Source organism: Mizuhopecten yessoensis, unplaced genomic scaffold (assembly GCF_002113885.1).
Source record: "Mizuhopecten yessoensis strain PY_sf001 unplaced genomic scaffold, ASM211388v2 scaffold9847, whole genome shotgun sequence".
In the NCBI taxonomy this organism is placed as follows: Eukaryota; Metazoa; Mollusca; class Bivalvia; order Pectinida; family Pectinidae; genus Mizuhopecten; species Mizuhopecten yessoensis.
The window spans coordinates 3718970-3737305 of NW_018408252.1; the positions used below are offsets into that span (position 1 = coordinate 3718970).

Sequence of the window (18336 nt, forward strand, 5' to 3'; positions counted from 1 at the left end):
GTTTGTACTTTTATATTAATATTAAATTTAAGGCAGAATCGAACCACTTTTCTATTGCATGCCCCGAGAAAAGCGATTTTCTTGTTAAAGTTATGGTCAGCCCCGGTGGAGAACTAGCATAAGCGTTTGCCCTTGGTAAGATTTTCAAAACACAATCAATAAAAAAGAGTATGTTTATAGGAGACTTAAATAAAAAGTAATAATTTTGAAAAAATGTTTTGATAGTAAATAGGACTTCATTGAAAGGGACATATGTCAGTGTTAAATTTGATCGTTGTTTACTTAATTGAAAAAATGTTGTTGTTTTTTATTTTATTTTTTTATTGTAATAAACATCTCATGTATATATAGCGTTTGTTTGATTGTTTATTTGTTACTGGTTTTTGTGTCCTAGCAACAGCTATGTTATTTGCAGCGGTGCTTGACAAATGAAACTCGAAAGCTCGAAAAATAAGTTTCAAATTACTGTTTGTGTTCAAAACAACTTAGCATTTACAGATATATCATATAATACTGGTTTCAGAGATAATGGGACATCTGTATACCACTTTAACTCATTAACCCCTGATGACACATTTGAACTCTTCCTATTCAAAGGCTGGAATAGTTCATTATGAAATTTCAGGCGTGTATGATTAAAGACCGTTTTCATTATGGACCACCGGCCAAACAGTGAAACTATGCATTTGAATCTTTTCTCTTGAATGACGAAAGTCTTGATAATATATTTCTGAAAACAAGGCCATACCTTCCTTAAATTGTATGAAAGAAACTTACCTTACCTTAATTCTATCCGCTCCAGAAGGCTCATAAGGCCTCAACTCTGGTTGACCAATTCTTTCTGTCCTCGGCTGCTGTTTTGGCTGTATTCCAGGTCCCCCATCCTGCTTGGTTCCTTTCTCTCTCTTCTGTCCTACGCCATGTTGCCTTCGGCCTCCCTCTTGCCCTTTGTCCTTCTGGTGCCCATCCCAATGCTGTTACACGGTTATTCCCTCCTTCCTTTCTTAATACATGATCAAACCATTTCCATCGCCTTCTTCTCATTTCACAACTGATGTTAGTTACCCATGAAAGGAACTGATCAAGGTAAAATACGTGATAAGAAACTAAAAACTGTTATCCGAGGGTAAAACTGCAAGGTTCAGGCTAGGTTCAAACCTAAATATCATATCATTCTTACAAACTGACCACGCTGGTCAACTGCAGTACCCAGGCCTAGTTGTGCTAAGCTTATATCTAATCCGCGGTTGTCAGGTGGTTAAGGCGTCTGACATTCTGCTACCACTAGTCATCCATCACTGGGTTGCGGGTTCGAGGCCTACGTGGGGCAGTCGCCATGTACTGGCACTAGGTCGGTGGTTTTTCTCCGGGAACTCTAGCTTTCCTCAACCTCGAAATTCCGACACGTCCTTAAATGACCATAGCTGTTAATAGGACGTAAAACAAAAACAAACCATATATCTTATACGTATTTAAGGGAAGATTACTGTACGAAAAACTACTGTTGCATTATCAAGTGTTTTGCCTTTTGTAGCAAAACACAGGAGCGCGACATCACTTCCGGTCAAATAACTCTCACAACTGTTATTGAATACCAGGATTTAAATATTTGTTTGTATGATTGTTAATGCTTTAATTGCCCATCGACACAATTACACGATACATTTGTAATGCAGTAACAACCAAGGGAGGTTATTTAAAAATAGATTGTTGCGAAGAGTTTAAAAGATGTAGAAGCGTCCTTTTATGCCAAGCAATGGTTTTCAAGAGCCCAATCTTTTTCCGAGAACAGAGGTACCTTGAGTATTAGCTGTCGTAGTAAGGTCTATCAGTGGGCTCTTGTTTGCATACTGACCAAACAAATGTCACGTACTGTATGTGTCACAGCGAAATATATATTAACATGAAACTATATATTGTCAGCCAGTTCGTAAACAAATAGTTGTATTCAAGCATTTGGCGTGGAAAACAAATATATGAATATACATTAACATGAATTTACGAACCGATACAATACTGTTCTTCTTTTATTTATACATCTACACGTTCTCTTATAAAATGTTTTGTTTTATAAATGGTTGGTATTTTAATCTTATATTCGTCTAAACTTATTTTGCTTAATTATTCTAGAGAAACCTTGAACATGAACTTTAAGTTAAATAACTCCGAACAGTTTGATAAAATTAAGAAGAAACTAGTTTTAAAAATGTTCTTTGCCAACAAACTCAAGCGAGAGAGTATTTATAACGAAACATATATTTATGAATGATACGTTGCGAGAGATACCTTGAAATGAACTTTAAGTTAAATAACTTCGATCAGTTTCATAAAATTATGACGAATTTAGTTTTAGAAATGTTCTTTGTCAAAATACTCAAGCAAGAATATTTATAAAAAAAAATCATGAACATGGTTTCATATTCGTGAGGAAGTGCAAGTCTCGGGTTCTCTGTAATCAATATCAAACAAGAGATCTCTACAAAGAAACATCACAACTGCTGGTTTGGAGACGTTAGATAGCATCGCATGTCCGAAGGAGTTGAATAATGTTGGGCCCACTGTAGATTATTTTTGTTTGTTTTATTAAGTTATTGTTGACACGAAGGGTATCAATAATGATTTTCATTTGCCATTATATGTACCAAGATTTCTGTGATAAAACTTTTCCAACAATCGATTGTTGTCTCCCTTATACATACCTTGACTCCATATGTTGTGGCCCTCTTGTCACAACCATTTCCAATGTCCCAATGTTCAAATGGCATGCAGCATGACTCTACCATATATCCGTGCCCCGGCCCTGTTTCTAGACTCAACAGTCTAGCCACGTCTGTGTTGTGTGTCCCTTGCCACTAACTTGTTGATTAAGTAGTAGATGTTTGGTGGTATACGGTCCCTTGTTCGTTCTTGAATGTTTCGCTCAATATGATGTCATTTTTTTCATATTGACCCTTTGTGACCTTGTGTTGATTCGTCGGCCATAATTTGGCGGCCATTTTCCTCGTTATCTCAATCATCAACAGAGGTAGGTATATACACTATATATATATGTACACCAGCATACAATAATATCGTTCCCTGTAACTCCATGAAGGTGAGAAAATTAGTGATCGCACCTTCAGAATTTGGTGATAGATACAGTATGCCAAAATGAAATACACTGGATCATACAGGTGATTCATTCTATGAGTCATAGGTTACACTAGAAACAATTGGCCTGTTGTGCTCCGCTATATAATCATTAGAGGCGACAGATTCCTTGTAGAAATATATATATGTATATTTATGAATGCAGTTTTTGGGAACACGAGAGAGAGAGAGAGAGTTCATAAGCAGTCGACATCTCTCAAGGAAATTGTGATATTCGGAGTAAGCCATTGAATACCGGGAAGTAGGAGAGGTTGCCATCAAGATAATGGAATTTCAGGATCGGAACATCTAAATTGCTAAGATCATCGCGGAGCCTAGTAGTAAGTCGCCCCAATTGGTCATGCAAATAAATATTGATTAAGACGGAAGAGTCTGTAAGATACGTACATGAACGATCGACGATCGGCTTGGTCAGTAAATACAATATATGTTAACAAATAACATATCATCGATATATCTGTAAATGAAATCGAAGGACTTCTGCAAAGATAAATTTATCATCGTATATTGAAAGGATAGGACTCGTTAAGGCGTCTGTTACCAGTCTTGATAAGTTATATTCAGTTTTAGCTTGAGGTTTGCTATCCAAACGTTATTGAACGTTTCACAATGTCAAGACATGGTATTAGTGCTTGATCGTTATGTTCCAGATTAGATTAATGCCTTCTTGGATGTTGAATCATGTTATGATTTTTCGACGATTCAAACTTACATTGCAGATGCCCATTTTTTCCTAAGATTTTAACAATGAGGGATATGCAAGAAAATCTTCGGCTCGTGTAGTTGTCCTCATTTGACTTATAACACCATCCACAATTCCGTTAAGTGTATGATGTTAATCTTGCGATTATGTTGCAGTGTTGAAGTAAATGAAGGCACAGCATGTCACCTCTATATTCTCGTATGATATCTTGAAGTAACCACGCCCTTTTTTGTAGGGTAGGTTCATATATACCGATAATACAATACCCATGTCATCGACTCTGCCATTCCCGCAGCTGTTTTAATTGTTTTCGCGAGTGTTTTGGAATATTAAGACCATTTTTCCCTGCCCACACAACTCAAACAACTTAAAAAACACGGCTTGAGTATAAAAATTGTCTTCAGTTGATCGAATAAGGTATCGCTTTCAACGCTTAACATTACAAAATACATTTCCAGCACACACACATACTTAGACACACGTGGAGCCACTAGCCAGTTGGTGTATTACTTCACGTAGTTAGCGCCTGACAACAGGGGCGGGTCCAGGTGGGGGCATAATGGGCGTACGCCCCCCCCCCCTTTCAAAAATACCCACAAAAAACCTATCGTAATCTGCTAATATTGTATTGAATATGGCAATTTATCATATTCATTAATTAAACACATAAACACCCTGACACTTTAACTATAAAATATACATGCTCCAAGTCAGGAACCGTAACATTAGTGCATTTCACAATTATTTTATGTTTTTTAGCAAAAAAAAGGTCCGCTCGGCGAAATATTTTATTCTACGCCCCCTCTTTCAAATATCCTAGAAACGCCCCTGGACAAGGCAGCTCCACTGTCATACCCATAAATTGTATACTTGTTGATAGAATGTATCGAAATATATATATAATTTATTCAGTGATTTACATTAACCTTTTCTTTATAGATAGGGTGTTTGTGCGCACGCCATAGAGTTAGTACAAATCTGAATCTTGATATATATTATGTAATTTTATACATATTCCTTGTTTTATCTTTCAAACAATAACGAAGCGTTTTGCACCAGGAACAATGTGTTAAACGCCTTTTTAAGATGATGTTTTTGTTGTTGTTGTTGTTGTTTTTGTTATACATAATCAAGAATTTCGTCCACGGTATGTCATTATTTACGCGGTTTTCGCGGCAATGTGAATCCGTGAAATCAACGCGTCAAGAACAACACCATGTAATAATACACCAGACAAACGTTATCTGAAATTTTTTAATTCTCAACATTGCAGGAAATTATAGTTTATTCGCATAAAACGTAAATATTAAAATAAAACTAGAGAATAATCAACACAAGTTGTAAGATTGGTTTTAAATCCCTCAAATATATATCTTTCGTGTATCTAATGTATAATCTGATTTAAATCAAAATAATTATAAAAATAACACTTCCCGATACCAAATAAAACTGCGTTATACGGCCAAAATGTATTCGGTAAGCATGTATTGAATATGTATGGTTGTAGTAAATTAAATATCCTGTACCTTTAAGTTGTAAACTTTTGGAGAGAAAAAAAATGAAATAAAAAAAAACCACGATATTAGGACACATTTTGGCATTATAAAGGGGACGTCCAAACATACTGCGTAATTGCTTACAGTTTATATACACGTATGGGCATTGAAAATAATGCGACTACAGTCGCTAGCTTACGTCGTAATTAATTCATTCTCACATGAAATATGCACAATAAAATCAGACATGTATACGAAGACTGCAATGATATGAATCACACAATTATACCAGCCGACACGATCAATACATCGATCAATACATTCAAGCGCAATTGTATCACGTTTGTCTTACGAAATAACGGGAATTCCCTCGTGCAGACGATCCACGAAAGTCACCTTGGCCTTTAAGCAAGGAGACGGTGATCCGCCAAACGTAGGTCGAATGTATTATATTGGGTTTCGAGGACAAATACCGAGAACATCCGTATAGATTATCTGGTAAAAGCCGAGAAGTTCCGTTAATTGTGCAGGGTTGTCTCGTCTGACCGTTCAATACACGTGTGACGACCGGCGTGCGTTGTGGCTACGTGTCTGAGTGCAGGAGTGCAGTTTTTACAACGGAAGTATTGCGTAAATCCCTGTTATGTAATAGCCTGTTTACTCAATAGACATTTATATTTGAAACGCATGTGTTGAAATTATCATAACACTACTTGATCAGACACGACGTAGGTGTGTCCGACGATTCGCAATATCACAGGGGTATTACCAAGTCTGCGATTGTTTTTTTTATAAATAGACGTTCATGAGCTATTTATAGCGTGTTCTCTCACAGTGACTGCCGCAATATCACTGAGTAACCACTCAAAACCTGGAAGGAAGACATCATATTTGATCTGTTACGATCGATAAACAATTATTTAACAAAGTTTATACATTGTATTTAGAAATATAATTTATTCATAGAAATGTCGAAATTTAAAGTTTACATAACGAGGAGGATACCAGATACAGGTCTGGATCTACTGAATGGCCACTGTGACGTAACGAGTTGGGAGGAAGACGAAGCTATTCCTAATGAGGAAATACTGAAGCACGTGTCGGGGATAAATGGACTTCTATGCATGCTGACAGATAACATTGACAAGGAAGTTATAGAAAAGGCCGGTAAGTGCAATGATCGCTATACACTAGTCCTCCGTAACATAAGAGCTTAGTTTTTGTGTACGTGTCCGTCCTTACGTCCGTTTTGACGTAAGCTGGGTTGTGTATATTCCATATGTTTGTACATTTCATATGTCCATCAGGGCGATAATAGTTTGACTAATGAAGTTGTTTTATGCATCGTATATTTGTCTGTGCGTCCGTCTGTGACGTAAGTGAAGTTATTGTACATGCATAGGTAAATATTTGAAACTATTGTATATTTGTCTGTGCGTCCGTCTGTGACGTAAAGGTAAATATTTGAAACTATTGTATATTTGTTTGTGCGTCCGTCTGTCACATAGGTGACGTTATTTGTATATATTGTATATTTGTTTGTGCTTCCGTCTGTCACATAGGTGACGTTATTTGTATACATTGTATATTTGTCTGTGAGTCCGTCTTTGACGTAGGTGAAGTTATCTGTATACATTGTATATCTGTCTGTGCGACCGTCTGTGACGTCATTGAAGTTATTTGTACACATTGTATATTTGTTTGTGCGTCCGTCTGTGACGTATGTGAAGTTATTTGTATACATTGTATATGTGTCAGTCCTTTCGTCTGTAACGTTAGTGATGTTATTCATTGTATATTTGTCTGTGCGTCTGACTGAGACGTGTGTGACCTTATTTGTATACATTGTATATTTTTCTGAGCGTCCGTCTGTGATGTAATTGAAGGTATTGTTTGCAATGTATATTTGTCAGAGCGTCAGTATCTAAGTGAAGTTATTGGTTTATAGTATAATCGTCTGTTTGTTTTTATGTCCATAGCCATGACGTTGGTTTGTCTGTACGTCCGTCTCTGACATAAATGAGGTTATTGAATGTATGTTTGTCTACACGTCCGTTTAAACATGTGTGGATACTAACGGTCACACACAAACAAACACAGACCACTGCCCTGGTAATATAAAGGACAAGGATCATTATAGGTACAGTCCCCTGTGATACAATAGCTATACCATAAAGACAAGGTCGTGATATAGGTTGCTGTGGTATACGTACCTGTATTGTGTATGCAATCTTGAAAAGGTACGAATTAAGCTACATGTGAGTACAATCCCCTGTGTGAGAAAGAGAGGTAGAGACAATGAATTATGTCCCCTGTGTAAGCTGTGTTAGCTGTGTTCTCCCAAGTTGAGAGGGCAAGCTTTATAATTATGTACCTATATATATATACATATGTATGATAAAAAGGATTAAATGTCCATGTGAAGTAAGTAAATATAGAAAAAAATAAGATTTAACAACCGACTAAAAAACTAGCTGCTTTTATCCTTCACATGGCTCTTCATATGTTTATATTAAGAGAAGCGGGTTCGTGCTACAGTACCTTGTGCTATCGTATCTTATCGTTGATGTTGGCATTTATCAATCATCCTTTGACAATTTAAGATTATGTAAGCTTTCAAGTGACGTCATAAGCAGCACTTGTTAATTGAAACACGAATATTGACTTTAACGGTAGCCATACTAGTTTCAAAACATCCAGCTTCGGTAACTAAAAGGGTACTGGCAGAACGCATTGTCAACATGACTGATTTTCAAAGCGTAAAATCTATAGAATATAGAAAATAGAAATATTTCAGAAAGGTCAACATAAGTCGGGGGAGGGGAANTTATTTATTCATTTATTTTACAACAATTATGAAACATTTTATACAAATGTATCAACGTAAATCCATCCATGTGTTAGCCCGGATGTTTGTGCACAGGGCAGGAAACCGGAGTACAGTACCGAATGAAACCCACGCGGTCGGGAAGATGACTTGCTAGTTATAAAATGTATGCAATGAAACAAAATGCAGTGTGAAGGAAACATATATATGCGATGCTACTGCATTATTTATTTGATTATATATTGTTTCGGTTAAAAGAAAACAAATGAGTATGCTAGGTACAAATACAATAAGGTTACAAAGACGTGCAACACGTTTAATTGAAATGAAAACAAATAATAACAAGACGTAAAAAACATTTCTTGTTAACTAGTTAAGGGAGATAACTCGAATAGATATCATAGCTACAACATACGATACATCCTTAAGTTAGTGTAGTGGTTACTATACTTGTATTGGTATTATATAACTCCGCCCATGTTATGCAATACTACACAGTAATGTGTATGATACTAACCAAACACCAGCTGGACTATCTTACTCTGATCACATATGTTTTTTTTATCTCTTTATACTGTTGTGAAAAAAATGCACATTGCACTGGTAAGAAGAAACAATGCAAAAGGTCACATAACCATGGCCGTAGCCTGCAAAGAGAGGGGGCGGGGTTAAATCCCATGCACCGCTACCGCCTTCCCAACCCTAATCCCAACCCCCTCCCTCATGATAGTTTTGTGCTTAGATGTATACTGCCTCCGTGAGGCGAAGATCCCCGGACCCCCACCTTGGGACTTCACCCCGGGAGCCCAGTTTCAATTAGCCCTTGCCCGACCCATACCTTTCCAGTTTGGTCAAGCTAGGGTCATGGTGTCAGCTATTAAAAATAATCTTGATATTAAGTCCACAACTTCATAAATAACACATAAAGAGGTCATATATATGTAAACGTTATGTGTCTATAAATAAAATACGTGATGTGAAACAGTCACATTTCTGAGAATAGATTAGTTTAACATCATGTGTTTATATGTGTTTATCACGTAATTTAAAAATAACATATAACTGTCAATGTCACATATCTGTAATAGCCCATTTATAACAAGGTCTCACTATAAATACGCTATTACTGTTTAATGGATTTGTCTTTTATATAGAGCATTTACGCGAAAGTAACAAGACGGTACCAAACTTTATCATTTAGTCCATTGATATCTGCTCATATATCTTGAATAGTAGAACATTAAATAATGTAGGGGTCCCTTTACTAAAGATCGTCGTTAGAAAAAGGATATTAGGTTAATAGTTTGTTGTTTACGTGCAAACATTGAACTTTTCCAGACAATCAGATTCATTGAAATATTTCCGGGTTTAACACCCACAATGATAATATTTAGGCGTACAAACGAGCAACATGGTAGCTGGCACGTACACGTTATAGGCGTACAAACGAGCAACATGGTAGCTGGCACGTACACGTTCTCTGTGATCTTTTTGTTTACGCTTAATAAGAGTTATTCCCCCTCGTGCATGATTAGACGCTCAAATGATAAAAAAACACTAAGTCGGGAGTACAAAAGGGGCGTGGCTCCACGGATGATCTCGTCCTACGGTCTGTATGTGTATGATGTGCACGTATGGATTTCTATCACGTGGTTTGTATGTGTGTGTTATGTGTATTATAAATGAGACGTACATGATGTGCACTTGCCACACCTCTTTCCTCTGTGTGTGACGTACATCATTAGTATGTACGCATATTGCTCGGTAAACAGGATATTCGATTTTCTCTCGAGTTTCATAAATAAACACATTAAGAGCAGCTGCTATTTTCACACTGTTTAAAACTAGCATCAGCAGCCGATAAAATTATTAATATTCCAAGCAGTCAATAAAACGTCAGATATATAGACATTTTCTGTCTTAGTCGACTTATCAGAGATAAAATCGGTTATTACGAAGCTGACACATTCATCGCCGGTTTTAACGGTAGTTTTTGTTATACGCTTCACATTTAGACTGAAACTTAACGTATAATAAACCAGCAACGTAATATCATACCTAATAACATATTTGTCATACCGGTACATCATAAATCTGTTAATCGGCATGAATATTTGATATTAGATGGCTTAATATCCAACATACGTCACATGTGGCCCTTATAATTTGTTTGCTTGTTTGTTTGGTCAAGGTTTTGCGACCTCTTAAAAGTTAATTGTATATCAAGACAGTGCCAAACATGATGGGCCACTCAAGGGCCAGTAAAATGCAAATTTGCTGGCATGTCATCACGTCGATCACAGGGACTTGCGAATTGGTTGTAGCAGGTATAGACCTATCCTGATCTGTAGAGAGTAATATTAGAGGAAATACGGGTTTAGATCAACACTGGATAAAAGGCCATCCTATGTAACTGTTACATACCCCCTCCGCTGTGATCTTATATATTAGTTTATACTCCACGATCATTAGGGAGTGGAGAGGGATTGACATTTGAACAAGTGTTGATTTTAATCCTTAACGTGTCTAAAAGTACTCTCTTCATATCTGAATCGGTCCACGTTCAAATATACCTACTGTAAAAAAATCCCAGATGCCTGTGACCAGGATAAGCTACTATATGCAGCATGGCATCCCCACCCAATCAAATTACTCCACACACAAAATCTGGGCGAGCGAGAAATACAGCAGAACGAGATCCTGTGCTTTTACACTACTAGCTGAAAAAGCGATTGGACGATTCAGATTTATGTGAATGCATAAGAGTTTGAGAGATGTAACGCTAAATATTGATAACATTTGAATATTCACTGTGAAAGCAATCTGTGTCATGTACGCAATACATAAAGATATAGAACATCTGTGTCGGTATAATATCTAGTGTAATGTTTATTTTATGTAACCTGAAGTATTACGGAGAATATTGATGTTGTTATTCCTTAATCATTTGTAAATAATCTTGAATCTTGCAATGGCAACAGTAGATCAAGTTTAACACGCTTCTAGACATGTGTTCCATAGACTCACGGACACAATTTCCGGATTCTGGAGTGGTTTCCATATCAATCGCCTCCTAGGATCATCCAATTTGATCATTTTCTGACGCTCGCAAATCTACTGGGTTTGTTAGCCTCAGAGAAATTAAAATATCAGCACATCACGCTAGAAGGCACCTATCATACACATATTTCTTCTGGGAGTAATGAAGGGGATGAAGATCAGTGTCTTCCATTGACTGTTCATAAAATTTCGCTTAAATTGCATCAACCCCGTTGATTGTTCATAAAATGTCGCTTAAATTATTGTAGGAGCCCAGGGCCATGTTTCATTATGGGCGTTTGTGATAGAGGTGCACGTTATTTCATTTTACCATCCAATCACTTATGAAACTTTAAATTATTCATCTAGTCAATCTCATTAATTGGAATATATACACAGGGACCTGATAGTCTGTTGAATTAGGTATGTATGGTTCGGATCACACTAAACATTGATGGAAACATTTAACACCGTTTACTCTCTGCATATCAGGATTGGGCACAACAAAGTAACAAATCTCCACGTCCCTGTGATAATACACAATGTCCTTACACAGAGACAGGTGTCAGAAAAGTCTTCACTTTCCTGTCTTAGTTTTCCCACATATCAATTAAAGACAATTAGGATACGGGATGTAATGGACAATAGACAAGCTGAAGGTGTGTGAATAGCGCTCAGCATATCACAAGCTCCGTTTACGTGGAGAATGAACACTCACATGGCTCACAATCTAGATGAAAACAAATTATACCATGCAATAAAACTTAAGTTAGCTGTGTCCAATATGTTTGGAAAAACATCTCGATCTCTTCTTTGTCCCATCTCTTACCTACAATTCTTTCTTGTCATATGTATATTTAAGTAGCTCTAACATTGCGTGATATGTATGTAATCAATCAAGTTTTGTCGAAGAGGACTTTAATAAGTTGGCAAAACTTGTGTCCAATTCGTTTGCAACATCTATTATTTGCAATAAAATATGTTTAAATCAATGAAACACATTTTTTCTCAAGAAAAAGAAACTTATTTCATTAGGATAATGAGGATTAAAATGTTGATATCTCGGGAATTTCTCGAGCGAGCTGAACGATATATAGTACCCAGTGCTTCGTTTATCACAGGGCCATCTCTGAAGGTGATCACAACCATGTCTGTGGGTTACGAACACATAGATATAGAGGAGTGCCGAAGGAGGGGAATCTTGGTTGCTAATACTCCGAATGTCTCCACGGACAGCGTAGCCGAATTGACCCTATCCCTATTGCTACTGACCGCGAGGAGACTGATCGAAGGTAAGGCAATAATAGGCACGTGTTTTGGTGGTTGGTAATGACGCCAATTAGGACCAGACAGATCGAACACGTCCTTACAGTAAATGTTTAATGGCGTCTGAAATAGGCTTGGAAGTCTTGAGTAAGAATTCCGGCTAGACTAGAGGAACGTTCTCGTACATTGCTTTTATGATATAACATCCTTCTATATCTACATCGACAGATACCTATGAGGGTTCGTATAATCAGCTATTCAACATTATGTGCTACAGGTCTAATGAACCCTTCGCATCCACGAAAGGTCTATTTCATCAGTTGTAGCCACGACAATAAAGCAGGCCTAAAATATGTGCTGTATACACGTCAGAATTACAGCCTCATTGGACCATTTGTGCACATGTCGGTAAAACTTATACAGGCCTACTTGACCTGTTGTATTCACGACACAAATACAGGCCTACTGGGCTTGTTGCAAACACGACACTAATGCAGTCCTACTTGACCTGTTTTATACACGACTTTACATGAAACTCGTACAGGCCTTCTGGACCTGTTGTATACACGACGCTTATACAGGCCTAATTGAGCTGATGTATACACGACTATATACTGAATTACTTGACCTGTTGTATACACGAGACTTAAACAGACCTACTTGAGCTGATGTATACACGACTATATATAAAACTACTTGAGCTGATGTATACACGACTATATACAGAACTACTTGACCTGTTGTATACACGACACTTATTAAGGCCTACTTGACCTGTTGTATACACGACACTTAAATGGAACTACTGGACTTGTTGGTTTACACGACACTTATACAGGCCTACTAAGGAGGCACGGTAGTCCAGTGGTAGGACGCCGGACTCGTGACATAAGGGTTGCGGGTTCGCGCCACGGCACGGCAATGTGTTGTATCCTTGAGCAAGATACTTTACTCCGCTTGATCCGGTCGACTCAGCTGAAAATGAATACGTTGTTGGGCAGTGCTAGAATTGTTGAATGCTAGCTGTTAGCGCCCCAGGGAGTTTAGAAATGTACTGGCTAGTTAACGTTGAAAAGGCCCTATAACCACGGATAATAATTTGTGAACCGCTTTGAGACGACCTACGAACTAGGTTGTGATAAAGCGGTATGTAAGAAAGAGCCTCCAATTATTATTATTATTACTTGGCATGTTGCATATACGACACATATACAGGCCTATTGGACCTGTTGTGTACACGACACTTATACAGGTATAGTGGACCTGAAGTATACACGACACTTATACAGGCCTACTTGACCTGTTATATACACGACACGTATGCATGCCTATTTTGCCTGTTGTATGACAAATATCATTGCATATAGGTCCGAGGCGTTTTGTGTGTGAGTGTATGCGTGTGTGGAAGGGGCAGTACCAATCGATTTGAGCACTGCACACAATGTGAACGTACTGACATGTTTACGGCAGGTGTAAAAGGCCTGTATTTCTATAATGGAAGCCTTGCCCAAGTCCGAAATTATCCAGTGCGAGAGGCCATCCATTCAATCACCTGTAGATACAGTAAATTAACACATACGGGTGTTGATGTTACAGGTGTAGATTCCGTTAAGAGTGGACACTGGGGTCCCTGGAAGCCAATGTGGTTGTGCGGTGTCGAACTGACCGGCCGGACAGTGGGAATCCTCGGACTTGGTCGGATTGGTTGTGGAGTTGCCAAGCGTGTGCGTCCATTCGGAATCAGTCGAATCCTGTATAATGACATCTGTGAGGTAAATATATGAAATAATTTTAAATCTGGTTTCGTTTTGGTTAAATTTATAAAGACTGAACTAAGTTAATTGTTTACGCTAATCGGTTGTTAATTAATTTGATATGACAATATGTAACTTCGGGAGAAATGCTATAATGTATATTGTCATCGGTTATATTTAGCAAAAACATAGAAATGACGTATATTTATGAGGAGATCAATTACTGCAAAATTTCAAATATCTAGCTATTATAACATAATATTTTATTTATCATTTGTAAATAAGGGACACCTCGATTATGTGCTCGTTTGAGCTCTCTTCGCGAAACTAAATTTGCAACTAATCGTGTGAAACGCAATTACGAAAAAAAGATATATTTTCGTGAAAATTGAGAAGTTCACATCCAGTGTATATTTTAATACCACACTCCATATCATACGTGTTATGGTAAATGTTAAGATCTACCATGGATATCACGTGATAGGTATGGTGTCACCTGCCCCACTACATGGGTTTTCTCCGGGTACTCCGGTCTCCTCCTATGCTTAGACCTCCGCGCGCTTACATCCGGGCCAATAAAAGTGATTAATATAAGTTGACATAACTTGTTTAACAATTGTTGTAAAATAAATAAAGTTTATTTTTATCACGTGATCGCATTATATTACAGGTAAGCTATGCTGGTGACGTAGGTGCTGAGTTTACCGATTTCGATACAATGATAAAGGAGTCGGACGTGGTTATTATATGCTGCAACCTCTCAGAAGCCACGAAGCACAAGTTCAACAAAGACACCTTCAAAAAGATGAAGAAGACCGCCATCTTGATCAACAGTGGTAGAGGGGGCGTGGTCCAGCATGATGATCTCTATGACGCACTCACTTCCGGTGAAATTTATGCGGCTGGATTGGACGTCACCGAACCGGAACCTCTACCACATGACCATCCATTGGTCGGTTTGACGAACTGCATCATACTTCCACACATGGGAAGTAACACGTGGGATTCTAGAAACCACATGGCCGAGATAGCAGCCAAAAATATCCTTTCAGTTATGAATGGCGAGGTCCCTTACGGTCTTGTAAAATAAAGGTTCGGACCAAAGTTGTACTTGGTACTTACAGAATAGCATAGGTCAAAGGGCACATGAATAATTTGTTTGGTGTTTTATATTAAGAACAATGTTGGAAATATGTTATTGATATTTTGCTTTGAAATACTCACATGATTAGCAGATGGTATTGAAACGTTAAGAATCTCATAAAACTAACAGTTATTAAAGTCAAGGTCAACGTTCGTTAACAATTTTAATTTTCAATGACATAGACAATGGTTTTTAAAACGTTAATGAAAGATTTTGAGTGCCATTTAATTCAGTATGCTATTTTTGTATCTTTGATATTCATATTTTTTTGTATTTTATTCTAACACGCGTATATATGTCACAAAATGTCACTTATGTTCAACAAACATTCACATGGTTAAATACAATTACAGCAATATTTAAGAAATTGATCCATTAAAAATAGAAATATACAACACTCGTTACAACGCCCTATCTAGCTAGAATAAGCCACTCTAAAGTGCTTTACAGTACATGGATTTAAATTTTTTATAATCAATACAAGTAGCATATACATTAATCAATACAATTTTGTGGAATTCGCAGGTACTTCCTTATCAGGCGCTAACAATTAGTCCTATGGCACCTGGCTAATATCTCCATATGTGTGTTAAATATAACAAAGTCATAGTGACCTAATTATGGACTATGTGCTACTTTTTCTGACATTTTTATTATTTCCATTTTTAGTTTTTTATATACAATATACATTAATAAGAAACTTCCAAATATTACATGCAGGTTTTTTTTATAAAATTGTGTGATGGTCCCCACTTTACCCCCTCATATCTCGGAATGGTTTCCGAGCTGACTATAATTTCATGTCATATTATAATAAAATAACCCCAAGACATGTAGAGTTATAGATACACTAATGCAGAAAATTGGCACCACTCCTTTGAAGCTTTGTATTCATGTTTTTTATCACTGTATTATCTTTTCAATTAATAGATGTCTATTTAATTTTGAATTCGATAAAGAGTAAGTCATTTATAGTGTTATCTGTGACCAATTACATGTGAATTTGGATACATCTGGGACATCCGGTTTGTATACTAAGGATGACGCTAGGCTACCATACAACTGACAATAAGCGCCCTATAGTTCATCATGATGACCAATACTGTTAATCAAAGAATCGTACATTTTATTTCTCATTTTTGTTTTTTTCTTGAAATCTCAACAAAGAATCAATGAATTATATATAATAAACATATTTAATAATAATACACACTGAAATGGACAAATACATAATGTTGTATATCAACGTCTTATAGGGTAATGCATTGTATTTTGGTCCTCTTACTATTTTTGTTTGTTATTGTCTATAAAACTGTACATACGTCTATTGCAGATAGTTTGGTAACGTATAGGTTATTCTCACATGTAAGCATAACTTGTTAAAGGTGTATAATATCTCTCACTGACCACACATATAGATGGTTCTTATCAAATTACTTATATCCCTTTTCAGGAGTTAACGATACGTTGAGACATTTAACTGTTTCGATTTAAATCGGTAATTATAGTCTTTACAGTTTATATGACGATGATGTAGTTTTCGTTTGAGGGGGAAAGCACGCAGGCCAAACGTATTTCTGTTTATTTAAGGAATATTTGTCAGTCACGGTGATGTTATGAGATGATAAATCGACTTGTGCACAATTAATTGACAACAGAAGAAGATAAACTATGAAATAGAAAAGATTATGGCAAAAAAAAAGAGTTCAATTGTGTACAAATAGTGTATTACTTTTGACAGGGGAGGTAAGTCTTGTGATAGGGAAGATAACTCTTATATAACTCTTATATGATCGTTAACTCCTGAAAAGGGATAGAACTCAATTTTTAGCCCGTTTTTTAAAATTATTTTATTATCTGATATATGTATTGTCTCATCTAAGTCGTATTATGTACCAAATTTGTTCTTTTACAAACTGGGATATACACTTTTGTGTATATTTTGATTTTATTCTAAGATGTTTTTAGCATTATATTATAAATGTTGCTTATAGAAATAATCCACTGAGTATATTATTTTACATGATTAACACTTGTCTTGTCTATTTTAGGTAGGTTACCCTACCTGTCCATGATTTGATCTTGCAATAGATTTTAACGGAAATAAGCCCACTCTAAGTACAGTATTAAGCCTGATTCTTTATATGTTTTATATATTTCACAGGTACGAAATAACTGTGAATATCTATGTATGAAGGTACAATCCTTACTCTATGTAAAAGATTGATTTTTTCCCCATGTATGTTATATTTATTAACTTAAAATTCCACGTAAGAGCTTCACTGTATCGTGTTTATTTTAGGTGTGTCCAAGACGCAGTCACACATATCCGGTTTGTCCTTATATGGTATGATCATGTGATAGTTGATGGTATAGCTATATGTGTAGTACTATATGTAATATAGTGACACACTTATATTTTTGACGTGTTTACGATTGTTGAGATTATTAAAGAGTTAAGCTTATTATAAAGTTGATTATCCCTGTTAAAGTGTTGTGTATCTGTATTGTAGCACAGACATTCGAAAGGTATAAAATGGTATCAATTCAACAGAAAAAATATGAATTTTGACGAAAAAAATGGATATAACGTTTTCAAGAACTCTTGGGCAGATTAATATAATAGTCCTAAATTAAAAAAAAAATGCATATTAATTGTATAACACTATTCCCATGGCCACAGGGGCTTAAATCCTAAAACAAAATTAAGGGAAAAATTAATAACCGGACTTGGGCAAGACTATCCCAGGCTTGCTCAAGTCCGTGGTGTTTTCATTTTATCATAAGGGAAAGATAATCTACTCAAGACCAATGTGATCTCTCCTTAGTGTTTTCCAGATTTATCTGGCCATTTGTCCTGAAATTTTGTAAACATCAACTTTGTACACGTCCTTTAGATTTGTCTGTGCTAAACGTCTGAATAGTGTCTGACAGTGAGAGATGGATATTGGATGGAG

The 18336-nt window shown here is 36.6% G+C and overlaps 1 protein-coding gene across 1 annotated transcript; it reads left to right on the forward strand.

Annotated features, from left to right (window-relative positions):
• Positions 1–5878: 5878 nt before the first annotated feature.
• Positions 5879–17856, forward strand: LOC110458822 (glyoxylate reductase/hydroxypyruvate reductase-like). Its single transcript, XM_021510754.1, has 4 exons — positions 5879–6516; positions 12337–12507; positions 14078–14253; positions 14906–17856. Exons 1-4 carry the CDS (start codon positions 6318–6320, stop codon positions 15323–15325), a joined length of 966 nt encoding a protein of 321 aa, XP_021366429.1. The 5' UTR covers positions 5879–6317; the 3' UTR covers positions 15326–17856.
• The last annotated feature ends 480 nt before the right edge of the window (positions 17857–18336 follow it).